The 21804-nt window shown below is 40.6% G+C and overlaps 1 protein-coding gene across 2 annotated transcripts in view; it reads right to left on the minus strand.

Moving 5' to 3' along the window:
- MAL2 (mal, T cell differentiation protein 2) overlaps window positions 1–21804 on the minus strand; it is a 76769-nt gene that overhangs the window by 26238 nt on the left and 28727 nt on the right. For both annotated transcript variants that reach the window (XM_085020366.1, XM_005662876.4), the window contains one exon: window positions 21135–21213. In XM_085020366.1, coding sequence (XP_084876492.1) covers window positions 21135–21213 — 79 coding nt within the window. The remainder of the gene's footprint in view (window positions 1–21134; window positions 21214–21804) is intronic.

The following is a 21804-nucleotide window of genomic DNA, read 5'->3' on the forward strand; positions in this document are numbered from 1 at the left end:
CAGCCTTTCACTTCCTCCTCTCATTGGCCCCTTTCTGACTTTTCTGGCTTCCCTGTGCATCTGTGCTTGTGGGAAGGCATTTTAGAGATGTTGGTATGAGTCCCAGATATTGCCTCCCATTTTGTACTTTACTGTACATTGATCTGCTCTGCCCCATATTCTGCAATGTGAGTTCAGCCCACCATCTGCTTCTGCTCTGATCATGCCCTCATGCGGCCCAGGGCTGCTGAAGGAATATTATAGTCACTGCTTGTTTCCATTACTAACTCATATTATTTAACTTTGTCTGGGCCTTAGGGATTTCAAGGTATCAATTTCTTCCACCACCCCTGCCCCGTTTCTCTCATTTATTCTTTCATAGCTTCTTAAACTGTGCCTGTGATTGTGCTTGGCACAAGTAGACAGTATGTTTAGTTTAATGTATGCAAGCAAATTTAAGCCATTCCAGCTTTCCCTGCTTTCTCTTACTTTATAAAGGGTTTTATGATATCTAACTAGTAATACTTGTTTCAATGAAAGTAGGACCATCAACCCAGTGATCCAAGACAAACGTCTGGATGTTTCCCTTAGTAGTGCCATATTTAATTAGTTATAAAGTCTGATGCTTCTACCATCTTATTTTCCAGGCTATGTCCACTTCTCTCCATTCCCATGTTCTCAGTCTATCTCAGGATGCTATTTCCTCTCACAATGAATACTTTAACGGTCTCATTTCCCTCCCTCATGTGCTCTACACTGCTATCAGAATGATTTCTAAACACTCTTCTACTTAAAATTCCTTTAGCATTCCCTTGGCCTCATTTTCCGCAAGTCTTCTCAATCTCCCTACAGTTCCAATAGCTCTCCTCCCTCCAGGCCTTCACATTCTTTCCCTCTAATGGAACAGCCTTTCTTCTTACCACCCCTCTACCCCATATCTAGTTTCTGGATAATTCCTTTGGGTCATAAGGGAAATTTCTTCTCTTCTCTTTTTCTTTTCTTTTCTTCTTTCCTTCCTTTCTTTTTTTCTTTTTTGCCCTTTTAGCACTGCACCCGAGGCAGATGGAAGTTCCCAGGCTAGGGATCCAATCGGAGCTGCAGCTGCCGGCCTGCACCACAGCCACAGCCATGCAGGATCCAAGCCACATCTGCGCCCTACACCACAGCTCACGGAAACGCCAGATCCCTGACCCACTAAGTGAGGCCAGGGATTGAACCCGCATCCTCACAGATACCAGTTGGATTCATTTCCAGCACCACAATGGGAACTCTTTCTTCTTTCTTCCTTCCTCTCTTTCCTTCTTTTCTTTCTTCCTTTCTTTCATTGATTTACAATGTTGTGCCAATTTCTACTGTACAGCAAAGTGACCCAGTCGTACGTACATATACACCCTCTTTCTTCCATCATGGTCTATCCCAAGAGACTGGCTATAGTCCCCTGTGCTATAGAGTGGGACCTCATTGTTTATCCATTATAAATGTAATAGTCTGCATCTACTAACCCCAAACTCCCAGTCCATCCCACTGTCTCCCCATTCCTCTTTGGCAACCACAAATCTGTTCTCTCTGTCTGAGTCTGTGTCTGTTTTGTAGATAGGTTCATTTGTGCCATATTTTATATTCCACACAAAAGCTATATAATATGGCATTTGTCTTTCTCTAACTTACTTCACTTAGTATGATAATCTCTAGTTGCATCCATGTTGCTGCAAATGGGCATTATTTTCTTTTTATGGTTGAGTAGTGTTCCATTTTATATATGTACCACATCTTTTTTTTTTTTGGTCTTTTGTCTTTTGTCTTTCTAGGGCTGCACCTGCGGCATATGGAGGTTCCCAGGCTAAGGGTTGAATCTGAGCTACAGCCACTGGCCTACACCACAGCTACAGCAATGCTAGATCCAAGCCGCGTCTGTGACCTACACCACAGCTCATGGCAATTCCAGATCCTTAACCCGCTGAAGAAGGCCAGGGATTGAACCTGCATCATCATGGATGATAGTCAGGTTCATTAATCTCTGAGCCACGATCAGAACGCCAAGATCTTCTTAATTCATTCCTTTGTCAATGGACATTTAGGTTGTTTCCATGTCTTGGCTATTGTGAATAGTGCTGCTATGAACATTGGGGTGCATGTATCTTTTTGAATTATAATTTTGTCTGGATATGTGCCCAGGAGTGGGATTGCTGGATCATATGGTAGTTCTTTTCTAAGGAAACTTCATACTGTTTTCCATAGTTGTTGTACCAGTTTACATTCAAGGCAATTCTTTTTTTTTAAGTGCCACATCTGCAGCATATGGAAGTTCCCAGGCTAGGGGTGGAATCAGAGCTGCAGCTGCTGGCCTATGCCACAGCCACAGCAACACCAGATCTGAGCCATATCTTCCAACTACCTCACAGCTCATGGCAATGCCAAATCCTTAACCCACTGAGCAGGGCCAGGGATCGAACCTACAACCTCATGGATACTGGTTGGGTTCATTACAGCTGAGCTACAATGGGAACACCTCCAGGGCAATTCTTTATGACAGCATTTCTCTGGCTATTGAAGATGGTGTAGAGTCCCTCCCACCCGGTATGTTTCCCTAATCTGATGTGCTTATTCCACATAGAACACATGCTCCTCTTAATTGATACTATAGTTTCACTTGTCTCATATCCCTTAGGTAGCACTGTGTGATAAGATACTAAATTGAAAATTTCAGTGGTGGAGTTCCCCTGTGGCTCAGTGGGTAAAGTATCCAGCATTGTCTCTGCTGTGACTTGGGTCACTGCTGTGGCATGGGTTTGATTTCTGGCCCAGGAACTTTCATGTAAGGCAGGTGCAGCCAAAAGAAAAATGCGAAGTTCAGTGGAGGCACCAAGAGATGAGGCGCTCCCCCTCACTTCCATCAGGAACGTGGAAAGCTCAGGAATGAGGATTTGGAAAGAGAGTGAATTGGGGGCGCTATGCTGGGAATCACACTCCCCCTCCAACCTCCTCCAACGCCTCTCCCGCATTGCAGGAAGTAGCTGAGATTCATTCACGTTACATAATAGGAGTTCGAGTAATATCAGCTGGCCAAATGAACTCTGCATCTAAATTTCTCAGCTTCATCGCCATTACTCTCCTATTTTCCTGTTTTAAAAGAAGTGTTTTTTATCTCTGTCCAAAGTTGAGCCCCATCTCAGCTTTTCATTATTTCCCCTTTGTACTTCTTTTAGGAAATTAATCCATTAATTTTCCCTTCTCTCTCTTCAATTTTCTATTTCTACTTTATACTCAAAATCCCCCAACCCCCAAAAAACACATGCAAGTTTCTCTTATCAAAACCTGAAACACTTGACTTCTGCTCCAAATAGAATAATCAGGACTGGATTTACTTTCCTGGCTGAAACAGCTAAATCCCAGACAAAATATGTGAAACACTGGTTTTTCAAATACTGCCTACCAGAGCATGCAAGATAGAGATCCCACAGAGATGGGAAAGAAATGACATAAGCAATATGCTTTTTTCAGCTTCAAGAGTTTCCAGAGCTCAGGGAAAGGGAGACCCTGGTGAAGGGCAGATATCGCCATGAGTTGAGGTGGTGAAGCTGGGAATTTGAGGGGGGCAAAGGGAGCTGGAGTTCACAGGGTTCTAGAGAGGAAAGAGTTGCATGCAGAGAAAGCTTAGAAAGTCAGCAAAGGGTCCCCTCGATCTTTGGATAAGTGCTTATCAGCACATGACGGTAACTTATTTGAATCAAGAGACAAAGCATTCCAAAGGAGCAGAGGAATAATCCTAGGAATTCATACAGGGACAGGAATAGTTCATGTCAAATCTCCTCATTAGTTCAGCACTTCATAGAGTTCTCAGAAAAAGCATCGCCTCAGTACTGGGGCAAAGTCAGCCCTAGACAAAAGGCTGCCTGGTCTTGCCTAACAATGCTTTTTAAAAAGCCTCAAAATGCTCAAACTATTTCCAGTTAACTCGACTGAATCACAGACCAATGCTCAAGAATATTAAGGATATAAAATGTCCAGTAGCCAATAAGATAAAGTTCAAAATGTCTGGCATCCAGTTAAAAATTACCAGGCACACAAAGAAGCAGGAAATATGAGTCATAATGAGGATTGTAATCAACCACTATAAAAGACCAAAAAATGATACAGGCGATTATGTTAGCAGAAAGAACACTAAGACATATAGGTGATTATGTTAGTAGAAGGAACAATAAGACAGTTATTGTAAATGTATTCCAAATTTTAAAAAACTGAGTGAGATTGAGCATGTAAGGACCCAAACTGAACTTCTAGATATAGTAACTACAATGTCTAAGATGCAAAATACTTTTTGCACAGGATGAACAGCAGGTTAGACACAGAAGATCATATCAATTAATATGAAGACAGAAATAGAAACTAAAATGAAACGCATAGAGGAAAAAAGGGCCCCCAAATGAATAGCATAATGAGCAGTAGAATACTTTGCAATGTTTTAATACATTTGTAATTAGAGTTTCAGGGGGAAGAGAGTGAGAGAAACACCTTTTGAAAAAATTATGGTTGAAAAACTTCTAAATTTTATCTAAATTATACATATAGATCTATAAATTCAATGACCCCCAGGACTTGGAAACATGAAAAAAAAAATCTACAGCGAAACACATCATAATCAAAATTCTTAATAATAAAGAGAAAAATCTTCAAAGTAACCAGCATAAAAGACACAGGCACAGTCTCTTCCATTTTCAATGTCACTCACCAGAATGGTACATTTTACAGCAAGGGGGAACCTACATTGGAACATGCAGTTACCCAAAGTCCATAGTTGGCATCCTTGGTGTTGTACATTCAATGGCTTTGGACAAACGTATAATGATGTAGGTCCATCATTATAAAATTATACAAAGCATTTTCACTGTCCTAAGAATCCTCTCTGCTCTGCCTATTCATCTCTCCTCCCAACTCTTACCCTTGGAACAATCAGTCATTTTATTGTCTTCATAATTTTCCAGAATGTCATTTAGTTGGTTGGAATCATATAGTACATAGCCTCTTCAGATTGGCTCCTTTCCTTTAGTCGTATGCATTTAGTGTTCCTCTAGGAAGTTCCCGCGTGCTGCAAGCAGGTTAAGGCTCTGGCATTGCTGCAGCTGCGGCACAGGTTCGATCCCTGGCCTAGGAACTTCCACATGACGAGGGTGCAACCAAAAGGGAAAAATGTGTTCCTCCAGGTCTTTTCATGGCTTGATCACTCATTTCTTTTCACACTAAATAATAGTCCATTGTCTGAATGCACCACAGTTTATCCATTCATGTACCCCAAGGTGTCTTGGTGGCGTTTTGGTAATTATGAGTAAAACTGCTATAAACACTCATGTGCATTCAGGTGTTTGTGTGTGGATGTAAGTTTTCAAATCCTTTGGGTAAATATTGAGGAGCACGATTGCTGGATTATATGGTAAGAGCATATTTAGTTTCATAAGAAAACCATCAGATTGTTTGTTAAAGTGGCCGTACCACCACGTGTTCCCACCAGCAATGAAAGAAAGTTTTTGTTACTCTGCATCTTTGTCAGCATTTGTTGATGCCAATGTTCCAGATTTGGGCCATTCTAATAGGTGTGTAGTGGTATTTCATTGTTGTTTTAATTTGCATTTCCATAATGACAAAGGATGTGGAGTCTCTTTTCACAAGCTTATTTACCATCAGTCCATTTTCTTTGGTCTGTCTGTTCAGGTCTTTGGCCCTGTTTTTAATTGAATTGCTTTTTTTATGCTTGAATTTTAAGTGTTCTTTGTATGTTTTGGATAACAGTCTTTTATCTAATGTGGCTTTTACAACTATTTTTTCCGTCTGTGGCTTGTCTTCTAACCCTTTTGATAGTGTCTTTCACAGAACAGAAGTTTTTACTTTCAATGAAGTCTAGCTTCTCAATTATTTCCTTCATGGATTGTGTCTCTTTTGTTGTAAATATAGGCTTTTTCAGATATGGTAAAGCTGGAAACATTTGATAGCAGCAGAAAATACAGTACAGGAAATGAAAAAGGAGGTCTTTCAAACAGGAGATTGATGCCAGTAGGAAATTTGTATCAGTGCACAAAATGAAAATGGCCAGAAAGGATAAATATATGGGTAAAGACAAAGTTTGCTTTTAAGATATGTTAAATTATCATGATTTTTAAAGTGAAAATTGTAACTGTATTTTAGCGTTTATACTGTCGGTAAAAATAAAAAGTATGACAATAACAGCACAAAGGTCGTGAGAGGGAAATGTCAAGCATAATGTTATAAAGTCCTTATACGCCTCTTGGAGTGGTATAATATTATGTGACGTTAACTATGGAAAAATAAATATGTATACATAAACCCTACAGAAATCACAAAAAACAAAAAAGAATTACAACTAAAAGTCAATACAGGTGATTTAAAAGATACACAATTAATCCAAAAGATCTCAGGCAAATGGAATTCCCTTGTGGCCCAGCAGTTAAGTATCCCAGGTTGTCACCCCTGTAGGTGGTTTGATCCCTGGCCCAGAAACTTCCATATGCGTGGGTGTAGCAAAAAAAAAAAAAAAAAAAAAAAAAAAAAAAAAAAAAAAAGAAATAAAGAACGAAAGAGAAAGAGAGAAATCATGCAAAGAGGAAAAAGAAAACAAAGAATATATGGAACAAATAAAAACAAATAGAGAGATGGTAGAATTACATTCAATGACAGCAATAATCACAGTAAATTCCTTAAAATCTTCATTAAAAGGCAAGGGTTATCCGATCTGATATAAAGCAAGATCTAACTATATGCGCCCTGTCTACAAAAAAAAAGCTTACTTTAAATATAAAAACAAATATAAGCATCTCATGATAAGAGTAAGCAGAGGAAAGCCTGAGGAGCTATATTAACATCAGACTAAATAGGTTTCATGCCAAAAAAGTTATCAGAAGATGGTTATTCTGTAATGAGAGACAGGTCCATTTATCAAGAGGACTTAAAACTCCTAAATATCTGTGCACGTCATAACGGTGGTACAAAACTAATAGAATACAAGGACAAAAAGATGAGTCAGATGTTTCTTCACCCCTCTCTCAGTAATGGATGAAAGGTTGTGGAAAGAAAATCAGTGACAATTCAGAAGACCTTGCAATGCTGTCAAACAACTCCTAGAGTTCCCACTGTGGTGCAACAGGATTGTGGTGTCTCTGCAGCGCTGGCAGGCAGGTCCAATCCCCAGCCTGGCACGGTGGGTTACAGGATCCAGCTTTGCAGCACCTGTGCTACAGGGTGCAACTGCACCTGGATCTAATCCCTGGCCCAGGGAACCCACAAGCCCCCGGGGCATCCAAAAAAAAAAAAAAAAAAAGAAAAGAAAAGAAAAGATAAAACAACATAAAAACCCCTCCTGTTTTCTGTCTAGTTCCTGAGAGGCAGACCCACTGATATGGATTCCTGTGCAGGTGATTCTGTGAAGTGTTTGCAGGGAGGCTGGGAGAGGAGTGAGTCTAGCAGGACAGGGACGGCAAGGAAGCCTGGCAAGGGTAGGACCACAGGCGCAGGTCAGCCTGACCTGGCAGAACCACTGGCGAGTAAGTTACATCTCAGCCTTGTACAATTCGAGGCAAGGCTCTCTTGCTTCTTCAGCTGCCCACCCCCGGGAAAGGCCAAGGAGAGAAGCGAGCAGGGCACAGAAACTCCAGACTTTTCCAGCAATCTGCACAGGCTGGGCCTCCTGTAGTTCACGGTTGTTTTCCAAAAATGGGCCACGGGTGCTGCTGGATTGAACCCACACCAAAGTGGGGAGAAGGGTGCACAGAAATGGCATAAGGGGATTTGAGGGGCCCTGGGAGAGTGCTGACACCATCTGCTTCACCTCCTGATCTAGACCCTATCTCTGGTATCTCTCTTGAAATCCAGACCTCTACTTCCAATTGTCTGTTGGAGGCACCTGTAATTTACGCTCAAAATATCCCATGAGGAACTTCCTCTTTTTCTCTAAAAACGCTGCTTTTCTGTTTGGCTTCTTCCTTCTGTTCTTGGTGCCATCAATTTCCCAGTTATTCAGGCTTTAGCTTCACTTTTAAAAAAACTTTTCTTCTAGTATGCTTCCCATATCCAGTGAGTTTTGAAATCTTTGTAGTCCCACCTCTCTGATAGCTCATCATCTGTCCTGTTCACTTATTTCCACCATTCAGGACAATGTCCTTTTATCTCTCCTTTGAGTTATATGAATAGTTTCTAATAGTCTTTTCTTATACGTCTAGACTTTCTGTCCCGTAGTTAAAGGTTTTAAGTGACTTAAAAATATTTATTTATGTATTTATTTATTTTTATTTTTTGTTGTTTTTAGGGACACTCCTGAAGCATATGGAAATTCCCAGGCTAGGGGTTGAATGGGAGCTGCAGCTGCTGGCCTATGCCGCAGCCACAGCAATGCCAGATCCGAGCCACATCGGCAACCTACACCACAGCTCCTGGCAATGCTGGATCCTTAACCCACTGAGCAAGGCAGGAATCAATCCCACATCCTCACGAATACTAGGGTTCTTAACCCACTGAGCCACGACGGGAACTCCCTATCCATAAGTAAAATTTAAATAATCCCATGAGATGGACTTTCTCATGGCCCAGCCTAGACATATCATTTTCCTGCCAAATAGCATTTGACGGCTGCCTATTAAATTCTAGGTAAACGGGCAGTTCCCTTTGTGGCTTAGTGGTAATGAACCAGGCTAGCATCCATGAGGATGTGGCTTCGATCCCTGGCCTTGCTCAGTGGGTTAAGGATCCAACGTTGCCAGAGCTACAGTGTAGGTTGCAGATGCAGCTCAGACCCTGAGTTGCTGTGGCTGTGGCACAGGCCGGCAGCTGCAGCTCCAATTCGACCCCTCGCCTGGAAACTTCCATATGCTGCAAGTGTACCACTAAAAAGCAAAAAAAAAAAAAAGATTTAGGTAAATGACAAATTGCTCATAACTCTGTATATTCAAAACTCTGTGCCTTGTTCACACCTCTAATTGTCCAGTCCTCTGAATAATCCCTCCTATAGCCTTTCAACCTATGCTTCAAGGTTCTTCCTGATACTCACCTCTTTCACAGTGCCTTCAGCTCTCCTTTTGACCTTTCTACCTTTCCAACAGCTTCCATATTCTATCTGACCTAATAGTCATTCATTAGTTCATATACATATGCATATATACACATGCACACTCATATATATATATGTCTGTGTACACACACACATTAATTCATTATAAACCTACCTTTCCTATTGAGGATCATGTTTGTGATTTTCCTTTCAATGTTCTTTTGTCCCTTACCCTCTCCATCCTCTAGGAACAGTGCTTTGCATATGTTAATTCATTCTTTTATTCAGCAGATTTATTTTCTATTTACTATGTGATCGACATTTACTAGGCATTAGAGATAGAGTGGCACATACAATAGACAGTATAAGTCTTCTTCAAACTTCTAGTTCAGTGGAGGAGGAGGAGGCAGACATCACTGAAATAAGTACTTAAAACATAAGGCCATACAGAGCAAGGATGTTTTTTCTAGTGTTCTAAGTTCAAGCAACAGAAATGAACCTGGGTGGCTTAAACAGAAATATAATTTACCAAAAAGACGTGTGATAGTTGATAAATTTGGCAGGAGGTTTGGGAAACCAAGCTCAGGAAGTGGATGGGACTAAAAGCGGATGCAGAGCCAAAGCCATGCCCAAAATTAAGCTGCAGAACTAGTCTAGTGAGGGCACTATTTGCCACTCCATTAGTCACTGGAATCCGTGACTGGGCACTCCTTCCACTGCCAGAACCTGATCAAGGATTCTGCCATCAGCACGAATGCTGCTGATGCCTCTGTGATCCCTCAGAACTGGATGTCAGCACAGCCACTCTCAACACTTTGGGAATAACTCCTCTTTTGTTGATGCTTCTTTGAGTTGTTAGCGTATCATTTGAATCATTTGAATCTGGAAGCAGGTGTATCTAATTTGCTAGGCCTAACCCACTCATGTGCACAGTAGCCGAAAGGAAATCTGAGAACCTAAGTCTCCACCTTTAGCCCTCGACCATGGGGGGTGCATTCTCTCTTGCTCGCCCTCTTATTCTAACTCATACTTGGGGAAATTGACCAAAGTGGGAATTGGTTCATCTGCAGCACAGCCAAAAAGCCCTTGGCAAATATTTTCTCTAAATATAGAGTGTATGCAAGTAAATGACAGAGTCTTTACCTAATGTAGGACGTTGGGGAAACTTTTGATGAGTAAGTGGCTTAATCATAAACCCGAAAGGCTGGCCCGACTGAAGCGTGAAGGGGGAAAGGCTGCTATAAACAAAGGGAAGAGCATAAATGAAGACCCTTATTCAAGATGGAAATTGGTGTTAAGAAATGGAGTGAAATCCATGGACTTTGAGATGAAGCCAGGGAGTTAAGAAAATGTTTGGCTTCTTTCCAGGGCCTTCTGTGTCATGCTTAAGTCTATGAACTTTATCCTAATAACTCTATAAGGATAGTGCAAGTCAGAGCATGGGAATAAACTTAGAAAGCGCAAGATTTAAAGAGCTAACTCAGGGCTCTAGGTGAAGAATATATTGACACTCAAATGTTGAAACCGTGCAACAGTGAAGGGAAAAGCATTGTGTTGAGGGGGTAAAATGAGAAACTTTGGAGTGAAGAGACTTGCTTATCTTGAACAAATCAATTAACTTTCCTGAAGCTCATTCCTCATCCATAAAATGGGGATTATTTTCTCTTATTGATCCACCTTCAAGGTTATTATAAGGGAAGATGATATCAAAAATGTGATTTCTAATTATAGAATGCTCACAAATATGATATTGTAATAAATATTTAGGGAGAGCCAATTATTTTGCTATGCATAGTAGAGGATATACACATTTTTTAAATGTACAGGAAAATATTCTATGTTTCACAGAATATCATTTATTATTGTGAGTTCCTGGTCTCTATATTTTTAATTATACTTCTATGGGAAGGCAGAGTTATTCTGCAGACTGTCTGGTACAGGTATACAGTGCATTTGTTGTAGTACCTAACCCACAGTAAGTACCTAATAAGTATTAAACATCATTAGTAGTAATATATGCATCATAGAAATTATTTCTGAAATATGTATAATGTTGGCTCTTCATTTTGGTAATTGTTTAAATATATCCAAAAGAAAGTGACTTTACAATCCATAAAGTAGAGAAATGGTTTGGTGTTTACAAAGGCAAGAGAGAACAGATGTTGCCAATATTTTATTGAAAAAAAAAAACCCATTTTGGATGGCCAATTTTGCATTGAGCACCTCATCACACCAGAAGGGGGAAAGAAATCTTCCCCCAGGGTATTTGTACCATCAATGTTCTTCAACCTTATAATCAGATCTGACCTTACTAGAAAATTATCCAAGGATAGATATAGCCTATCGAGCTCATTTTTCTCTAATTGATGCACATATGAAGGCATAGCCTTTCGAAAGATCATAACAGAAATCAGCAGCTTGTGGTTTTTAAGCAGTCAGACAGATGCCTACAAAAATACATTTCTTGAGATGAGAAAAGTAATTGGCAGAAACATTAGGTAACATGACAAATATTTGGCATATGCTGCATTACCTATTACTCGGTACCATGACAGATATCCATGATAAATCAGCACTCTTCCCTCTGGAGCAGTTGGCACTTGGGGAAACATTTTATTTTATTCTTGTTCTAGGGGTTCATGAAAGGGTTATTAATTTGCTAAAAATTGTTCTTTAGGTAGGAGAATGAGCTATTCTAGAAAAACTAGGAAACAGGTACAAGACCTTTCTGCTTTCAAAAAACTTCTTGAAATTTCCATCAGATAGAGACTAAGTAATGTGTTGATAAACTCATCTTTTACACTCCTGGAATCTCTTGGAGGATCCAGGCTATATGTTCATGAGAAAGGAGAATAAAGAGTCTAGGGAGTTCCTCCTGTGGTGCAGCAGAAATGAATCTGACTAGAATCCATGAGGATGTGGGTTCTATCCCTGGCCTCACTGCATGGGTTGGGGATCTGGCGTTGCCATGAGCTGTGGTATAGGTCACAGATGGAGCTTGGATCCCATCTTGCTGTGGCATAGGCTGGCAGGTGTAGCTCTGATTTGACCCCTAGCCTGGGAACTTCCATAAGCTGCTGGTATAGCCCTAAAAACAAACAAACAAACAAACAAACAAACAGCGTGTCTAAGAGCAGTACCCTGAGGCTACCTCTCAGCAAAGGAGCTGCTCTTCTGCTTTCATGAAGGACCAATGCTTCCCCAGTCAAAACCCCTGACATTGCAGCTCCTACTGCTAGTTAGGGGTACCATGTAATTGGAACTATAAGGTCTGGACTCTAGCACCTGAGGCAGAGACTGCTGCCCACACCGCTGGTGAATACTACACTGGTAGGACGCAGCTGAAGCCCATTTCTGTTGGGAATCAGACCAGGAAGGAGCCAGCGCTTAACAGTTAAAAATGTGTAAAATGTATACAAGTCAATGCTATTCATGCAGCTTAAAAGTTCATAGCTCAGGGAATTCCCTGGTGGCCTAGCAGTTAAGGATCCAGTGTTGTCCCTGCTGTGGCTCCAATTTGATCTCTGGTCTGGGAAATTCTGCATGCCCCGGGCAAGACCAAAAAAAATTTCATAGCTTAAGCTTTGGGGTCTTCTGGGTCTTATATCTGGCCTAGTTTCAATGAATGAGCAACTGGGAACTTACCCATTTGCTAAGTCTATCTCCAATAATTTGCCCCAATGAATGCTTTCTAACTGACCTATATATGAGGTATGTGTGAGTAGGGGTGTGTGTGCGTGTCCCCACTCAAGAGTGTGTGTGTATGTGTGTGTAACATCTGCTCTAATATTAAAGAATGATAATCATATCTTCACGTAAATTGTTTTAATCTAGCTTCTTTTTTTCTATCAAATATATATATTTTTACTTTTGACAGCCACACTTGGGGGCATATGGAAGTACCTGGGCTAGAGGTTGAGTTGGAGCTACGGCTGCCAGCCTATGCAACAGCCACAGCAACACCAGATCCCAGCCTCATCTGTGACCTACACTGCAACCTGCAGCAATGCGGGATCCTTAACCCACTGAGGGATTGAACTTATATCCTCACAGCAACTATGTTGGGTTCTTTAGCCCACGAAGCCACAGCAGGAACTCTGCTTCTTTCTTTTTTCATGTGAGATCAAACACTGAACATTTAAGAGCTCTGATAGAGGAAGAAGAGAATTTTAGAAAAATAGGGTTTGGTGTGAGATGATTTAGGGTAAATGTGGAAATCAATGTCCCTGCTTTTAAACGCTTCTTCCCTGTCCGCACTTAGGATTCACCTTATAAAACCTGCTAACTGACTTAGTTTCATCATTTTTCTGTGGTTTCACCACCCACCCAATTCTTTAGACTTTTTTGCTTTTCTTAGTTCTCATCTCAACAGCTCCTAGCCAGAATCTCAATTTCTCTCTGTCTAGCTTTTGCAGAACGACAACCTATTTAGATCACAGTTGGTTTCTTCTGCAGACTCTCCTATTATCACTTTCTGCTGCTCTGCCCAGCAGCCAGAGCTCAAGTGCCATCTTCCAAACCGAGGCTCTTTTCAGCAAGACTCAGTTCCTGGAATAGCCTCTATCCAGTGGTGTGCTGGTAAGGGTTTAACAACCATCCAGGGCACAGGGGAGCTCTGATTTGTAGCACATACTGATTTCCCTGGTGCAAATAGGTCCACTGTGGTCAATTTCAAGCTACCAGGATGAAGTCATTGGAAGTGGGGTTATAAAGAGGCGTGTAGCAGTAGATAGCATACCTATGGCATGTATAATAGGTGGAGATAACCTCAAGAGTATAGATAATAAAAATAGCAAAATAATTAGGAAATGTTCAGTATTTGTTATCTGTATGTCCAATATAATGTATGACTTGTAAGTTTATTTAAGTTAGATTTTTTTTTTTTCAGCTGCATCTGAGGCGGGCAGAAGTTCCCAGGCCAGGGATTGAACTCACCCCACAGCTATAACCAGAGCCGTAGCAGTGACAACGCTGTATCTTGAACCCGCTAAGCCACAAGGGAACTCTGATCTAGGTTAAATTTTAATAACAGCTGAGTGTAATAAGCAGCCTGCAAGTTTCTTAAAAATTTGACAGTCAGCTCTGATGAGCAATCATAGGCTGACCCAAACACACTGCTTTCAGAACACAACTGCTTCTACCCAATGATTCAGGAAGACATGGAAGAAGGGGGTGGTTCAAGGGCAGAAAACGCTCAGGAAATGAATCATGATGGAATGCCCCTCATACTGAAATTTTCCTGAAGCAATGTCTGATAACACTACCTACCTCACTCACACACTATTATTAACTCATAGGACTCATGGGGGAAAGGGTTCCGTTTTTGCAGCTCTGGATTAAAACCCCACAAATTCGACTCTCCCCCAGTTGCTTTAAGTGCTCCCTGTCCACTGAGCCAGCAGTGGTGGTGGGTCTCAGGTAGGCAAGAAAATGTGATTTTCATGTCATTCCTAAGTTCCACTGACTGGAGCTGTATGGGCTGGGTTGATCTTTGGATTCCATAAATGGATTTTAGAGCCAATATCCGGAACGAAACTTCTTAGAATTTCACATTTTTCTACAAATTTGCATGAAAATTTATTTTCTCCAAATTCATATTAAAATGTAGAGAATGACTTCCCTACGACTTTCTTTTCATTTCCAAGTACTCTCTTCTCTGTTCAACTGAGTGTTGTCTTAAGGAATCCAAGAACATTATATTAAAAGAGCCCAGGAGTGCTACAATGCTAACTAATTTTTTTTTTATTGAAGTAGAGTTGATTTACAATGGTGTGTTAATTTCTGCTGTACAGCAAAGTGATTCAGTTATACACACACACATACACACATACACACACATACATGTATATGTGGTGCATAAATACATATATAATATTATAATCATATTGTATATATACATTATATACATACATACACATACGTGCATATGTGTATATAATACATTACTATATAATATGTGCATGTGCGAATATATATACATACTTTTTTCCTAAACTTTATTTTTGTTCAGGGATTGAACCCGTGTCACAGCAGTGACAAGGCCAGATCCTTAACCGGTTGAGCCACCAGGAAACTCCACATTCTTTTTTAATATTCTTTTCCATTATGGTTTATCACAGGATATGGAATATAGTTCCCTATGCTATACAGTAGAACCTTATTATCTGAGAATGCTAACTTTAAACCACAATCCTAAATATACATATTTACCTTCCTTGTGTAAACGTTCCCTCCAGGCTTTATATGGATTGTCCTTAGCAATCTTTAGGGTTTTCCAAACTGGTTGACATCAGTGTAATCATTAGAAAAGAGACTTCTTTTTAATTAAATATATTCCATTTCAGTAATTAGTCTGCTGTGTACTCATTAAGTAGAATTAGCTATCATTTTCTTCTAAACATTGAATTTGTTTCACAGCCTTAAATTGTCTCAGGAATCCTCCCACGCCTCCCGAGTACTTACTAACCTCAATTCAAAAGCATCCTCGTTCAAACATTAATGAGCTCAGTCTTTTGTTTTTTAGAGTCACAAGTATTCACCATATTACCCAAAGAAGCAGTTTCACCCATTTTTTTAAAATGATAGTTTAGCTCTACAGTTTTATAAAAACTGGTTTTTTTAACTGTTGTCACTAATGGATACCAAATGTGTAGAGTCGAGAATATATATATATACACACACGTGTGTGTGTGTATATTTTCAGTTACACACAGGTGATGTTTTGATATCCAGCTAAATCGACCAGTACAAAACCCCACATTGTGCAGTAAATGAGATAATACACTGATGTCTTAAAGCAGCACCTACGCGTCAATTTTTTTCTTTTTCTTTTTACCACTGCACCTGCAGCCTATGGAAGTTCCCAGGCCAGGGGCTGAATCAGAGCTGCAGCTGCAGGCCTATGCCATAACCACAGCAACACCAGATCCCAGCTGCATCTTCAACCTACTCCGCAGCTTGCAGCAATGCCAGGTCCTTAACCCACTGAGAGAGACTAGGGATTGAATCCGCGTCCTCGTGGATACTAGTTGGGCTCATTACCTCTGAGCCATGATGGGAACTCGTGGACTGCCTGTTTCTTAATGTGTGCATATTTCCCCTTTACACTGTACATTTAACAAAGCCATTTGTAGACATATCAAACTTCTGAACTTATCAAACGTCATATTTTGCTTGTATCTCCCTCTTTCTCTTGGATACCTTAGAAACCTATAGTTTTCTGTAAAGCAGAGGTCACCCGCTAGTTCATCATGGGCCATAACTGGCCCATAGACAAGTTTGTCATGAAATACATCAACTTTTAAATCATTCATGCTTAAAGATTGAGTTTTTACTTACAAGTTCAGATTTCAGCTTCCCCTTAAAAAAAAAAAAAAAGTCCTATGATCTGGGAACACTAAGTGCACATTTTTGCCTATTAGGAGTAGGTTGTACGTAAGGAATGGCTGCTGCCTTCGGTGTGGCCCTGTACCCTTCTGTCACCATAGGCCTGCCCCACTTCCTTGTTTATGAATCATTCAGGAAAGGAATGTAACTTCATGGTTGAGAGCATGAGCTGCTAGGCAGAGTGCCTGGCTGCAAAAGCCCATGCTACCAACTTCCAAACTATGTATCTTTGGTAAGTTTCTTTATCTTCAAGGTGCCACAATAGTCTACATTTCAAGTAGCGCTAAGAATGCATACCTGATGGTAAAGTCACTCTCCTTTTTTGGGAGGGGGGAGGCACACATCACGAGCTTGTTAACCACCCCCTCTCTGGGCCTCAGTTTCCTCAGCTGTAATATGGGCATAATGACAGTGACTTCCTCCTAGGGGCTTCAATAAGCCCGAAATAAGGTTGTACCCAGAGTGCTGAGCTCATCCTCATGCTGAACGGGAGCTCAGTAAATGCAAACTCCTGCAATTTTGGCTTTTGAATTACTAGGCATGCATCAGTCTCCAGCCTGCAAAGGCAGCCCCGAGGATACAGCAGCTATTCGATACTCTTATCTGCTAATTTCATTATCTTTTTCATTTCTATGTTTGTTTCAGTTGATAGACACTTGCTTATGGCTTCCATTTTCCTGCTTCTTTGCACAGCTAGTAATTTTCGACTGGATGGTTGACGTTTTAAATGTTATATCGTTAGCTAGATGTTCTTTGCCTTTAAGCAGTGTTTGGGTTTGCGTGTGTGTGTGTGTGTGTGTGTGTGTGTGTGTGTGTGTGTGTGTGTGTGGTGTGGTGACAGGTAGTTTTGTTATTTGTGGGTGGATCTGATACTTTTCAGGCTTATGGTTAAGTCTTGCTAGAGTGGGCCTAGAGTAGTCTTTACTCTGCTTTAGTCCTTACAACTTAAATATGATCCTTCTGGAGGCTCTACTGAGTGCCCTAGTCATCATCAAGTGTGGTCCCTTGGACTAGCAACTGGGCACCATCTTATTAGTAATGCCAAAATCTCAGGCTCACTCTAGGCCTACTGAATCAGCAACTCTGGGGTTGGGTTGGAGCCCGGCTTTTTGTGTGGGTTTATTTGTTTTTGCTTTTTTTCTTTTTAGGGCCGCATCTGCAGCATATGGAAGTTCCCAGGCTAGGGGTCAAATTGGAGCTGCAGTTGCCAGCCTACACCACAGCCACAGCAATGCCAGATCTGAGCCAAGTCTGTGACCTATGCCACAGCTCACGGCAATGCCAGATCCTTAACCCAATGAGTGAGGTCAGGGATCGAACCTGTGTCCTCATGGATACTAGCCAGGTTCGTTACTGCTGAGCCACAACAGGGACTATTTGTGTTTTAATAAGTACTCGGACACATGCTAATGTCTGAGAATCACTGTATAAGAGCAGTCCTTCTCAGTGCATTTTCTGATTCAGTAGTCTGGATAATGTCCAAAGTTATAAATTTTTGACAAGCTCCTAGGTACTGGTATTGCTGCTAAACCTCTGACCTCAATTTGAATAACTAAGGCCCTAGAAAGCTTACTTTCAAGCCAAGGAGTATGATTTCAATGGTACAGGAATATTTCTTTTTAAAGTGAGTGTGTAATGGAGCTTCCCTGTGGCTCAGCTGGCTAAGGATTGGCTCCCCGCTTCACTGTTGTGGTGCGGGTTTGATTCCTGGCCTGGGAATGCTGGAAAAAAAAAAAGAGTAATTGTGTAATAATAAGCAGACCCATTCCCATTCTGTAATTTCTATATTGAGGCTACAAAGAGGAGCCTTACTTGCTATGTTTCCCATAAAAAATATGTATTTTAGGTGGAAATAGTGTAAGAATTTCTTTTAATTTCTAAATCCATGTGTGAGAAAAGCATTAGAACTAGGCAGAAGGATAAAATGGCATTTGCTGAAAAGAATTTTATATACTAGACACTGCCTAATTCTTTAAATCCTAACACTAATCATAGGAGGTCAGTATCATCATTTTTACTTTTTATATTTCCTATTTTAATCTTGCCAACAAAACTCAGATTAAATTACTTGTGGCATGCTATCCAGTTAATCATGGGCAAAGTCTCGACTTAAATCAATCAATCTATCAATCAATCTGGGTCTGTCCAATTCAAATCTTGATCCTACAGTGTTTGTGTTTGTTGTTTTGCTTCAGTATTTTAGTCTGAGTACAGTTTCTATATATTGGATTACCACGATTAATATAACAAATCTAAGGTTAACATGCATTCCAAGCAAAGCCACCTGACAGAGGGCATGCGTTACCAGGAGTTCAATACAGCCAATTTTAAGCAAGAACCTCTGTATCAAGCGTCCATTACCTGAGAGTCATGCACTAACACAGGTATTGTGTCATTTTCTTTATATTAACTAGCAAAACAATACTTGCATTTTACTTAGAGAGAGGAGGTTAATCTTGGTAGGTAAAGGGAAGACTTTGAAAGGATTGGCAGGAATTATAGCTATGTATACTGTAGCTCAAGTTAGATCACCTCTGTTTCAAAGTCAGGGCACAATGGTTGGGAAATTGGAGTGTTTAGTGAGGGCTCCAGGGGGGCAGATGGGTTTACACAGTGGAATTGTGCTGCTCTCTCTCCCTCTCTCTCTCCCTCCCTCTGTCTCCTGCCTTCTCCCTCCCTCTCTATCTCTCTCCCCGTCTCTCTGTGTTTTGTTCAAAACACAGGCAAGAGAAGCTGTTCTCTGCAGTAATTACTCTGTAGCCTGAAGCATGAGATTTGATCATTAATAGCTTACCTTGGATCAGAAAACACATGATTATTAGTTAAAAGGTTATCCATCTTAAAAAAAAAAAAGCGAACCAGAACTATGCCCTATAGTTTTGGTCATTACATACTGAATTTTACACCTTGGTAACTGCCACTGGAAAGACTCTCTCCCTTTCTAAACATTATTTAAAATAAGACTTTGTAGCTAAGAATCTTTTTTAAATCTGGTGTCCTAAATCTCCAGTATGAATGGCCGTAGTTGAAGGATGTCCTGAGTAAATGATTCCCTCAAGTTTGTTTTTTTTTTTATAAAAACGTGATTCTCATTCTCTTTCTTTCTTTCCTTCTTTCATTCTTTCTCTTTTCTCCCCTCTCCCTTTCTCCCTTTCTCTCTCTTCCTTCCTTCCTCTTTCTTTCTTTCTTTCTTTTCTTTTTCTTTCTTTCTTTTCTTTCTTTCTTTCTTTCTTTCTTTCTTTCTTTCTTTCTTTCTTTCTTTCTTTCTTTCTTTCTTTTTTCTTTCTTTCTTTCTTTCTTTCTTTCTTTCTTTCTTTCTTTCTTTCTTCCTTTCTTTCTTCCTTTCTTCCTTTCTTTCTTTTCTTTTTCCTTTCTACCACCCTCCCCCATCCCCATCTTTCTCCCAAACCTTAGCCACACTCTTACCTGAGGATAAAAGGTAGATGGCCATTGGGAAATCTCATAACCTTGTGATTCTGTAACTATATCCTTGGACCAAATCTACTCCTAGGCTTGATTTTACTGTCTACATTCAGTCTGTAAGAGATAACTGGGTCTAATTGGATCCTCAGGCTTTAATCAAAACAGAAGGCATTAATATCTCATCATGAAGTTCTTTATGACTCAATTTAGAAAAATAAAGCCACTTTTTAAATAAACACTCATCGTAGGAGCTAGGAGAAACAGTGTCTAAAGATGTCTCCTGTTAAGGCTTAAGACAATAATGCATGATTCCAAAAAACTCAGAAGAGGCCCAAGTAATCCAATAGAAATCAGGGTAGTGATCACCCTTGGGGGAAAGTGACCTGAGAAAAAATAAGAGGCTGTCTGTTTGCTGTTAATGCACTGTTTTTTGAACTGGGACTTGACTTCTTGGTGTTCATTTTGTGAAAGTTCATCAAATTACAGATTCATGACTTAGGTCTTTTCTGTAGGTATGCTATTCATAAACAAAACACATGTTAAATATGCTCTGGGGAGATTGATGGAGGACATTCTATTTTTCTTTCACAGGCTCCCTCTCCTGTTGCTGCCAGAAAAGTATCATTATTTTATAATTTAAAAATAAAATTAATCAGAAAGTCAAAAAAAAAAAGGGGGGGGGGGAGGTGGTATAAGAAGGACCAGCAGGCCTTGGATTGGAGAACAATGTTATAGGTGCTTGGAAACAGGAGAAAATTGGGTTCTGCCCGGGTGGTGCTTGGCTGATCGGGTCTTGGGGAGGACAGAGTGGAGCTGGGATGCTGGAGCCTAAGTAGCCTGGAGCTGGGCACAAGCCAAAGAGGACACAGGTTAAACCCGTGAGCAGTCAGGAATCAGGAGACTACAGACAGCCACAGGCAGAGTAATATAGGACTCCAAAGTCTGGGTGGGCAGGTAGTCATAAACTGAGACTGCCATGGGGATGGAAAACCAGGCACCAGAAACTTGGCAAGCTCTGTGAGCACAGGCATCGGTAACTACACACCTTGATAACAGGGGCCAAGCCCTGTTTATGATGTCGTTGGAAAGGCATGAGCCCAAAGAATCTGACCTCAGATCCCTCCCTGACCATACCCTGTGACCCTGAACTTCTAGCCCAGTGCCCTGATGCCTGGTATAGAGAAAGAAGAGATGAATCATGCTGGAACCCAGTTTTTATGTGCAGAGTAGGGATTGTACCTGTTTCACAGGGTTGCTACAAGAACAAGATGAACGTAGGAAAGGTATCAGGAAATACCTTACATGCCTGGAACAGATGCTCCATAAATTCTAGTTCCTCTTTCTTCTGTTCAGTAATGATCTTCCATATTTGCTTTCTGCTGGGGCGGGTGACAAAAAATGATAACAGGTAAAGGCAAGTGGTTCACGTGGAGTGAAAGGGAAGTGAAAAGCAAGAGAGAATGATTAATACTGATCCAAGGATGGGAATTTGCTTGGTTTGGGGGATATATTTAAATTGTTGGTACCTTTCAGAAGCAACTTCCAGCTGGACATTCCTGTTAGAACAGGATTATAAAATGTTTTCTATTTTGAACTAAAATAACCTCCTGCTTAAAAAAAAATCCGGGTCAGTTTCTGTTTGTGGTCCCTTGACTTTATTTTGTCAATGAAGTTTCCTTTAGGAGGGGATGACAGTCTGGTGGGAAGTGCATCTATATACGTAGGCAATGGACAGGATGCAGAGACAGAGGAATTGTCTTGAAGACGTGTTTGCAAAGCAAGTATACTGTCTTTACAATGTGTTGTGGCTTGGTTTTTCTGCTTTTTATTTTTTCCCCTTTCTTCCTTCCTTTTCCTTTCTTTCTCTCTCTCTCTTTCCTTCCTTCCTTCCTTCCTTCCTTCCTTCCTTCCTTCCTTCCCTCCCTCCTTCCTTCTTTTTATCTTTTTTTTTTTGTCTTTTTAGGGCC

Source organism: Sus scrofa, chromosome 4 (assembly GCF_054392235.1).
Source record: "Sus scrofa isolate SSC_HxYL_T2T_F1_AM1 chromosome 4, Sscrofa_HxYL_maternal_Yorkshire_Landrace_v2.0, whole genome shotgun sequence".
Classification (NCBI taxonomy): Eukaryota; Metazoa; Chordata; class Mammalia; order Artiodactyla; family Suidae; genus Sus; species Sus scrofa.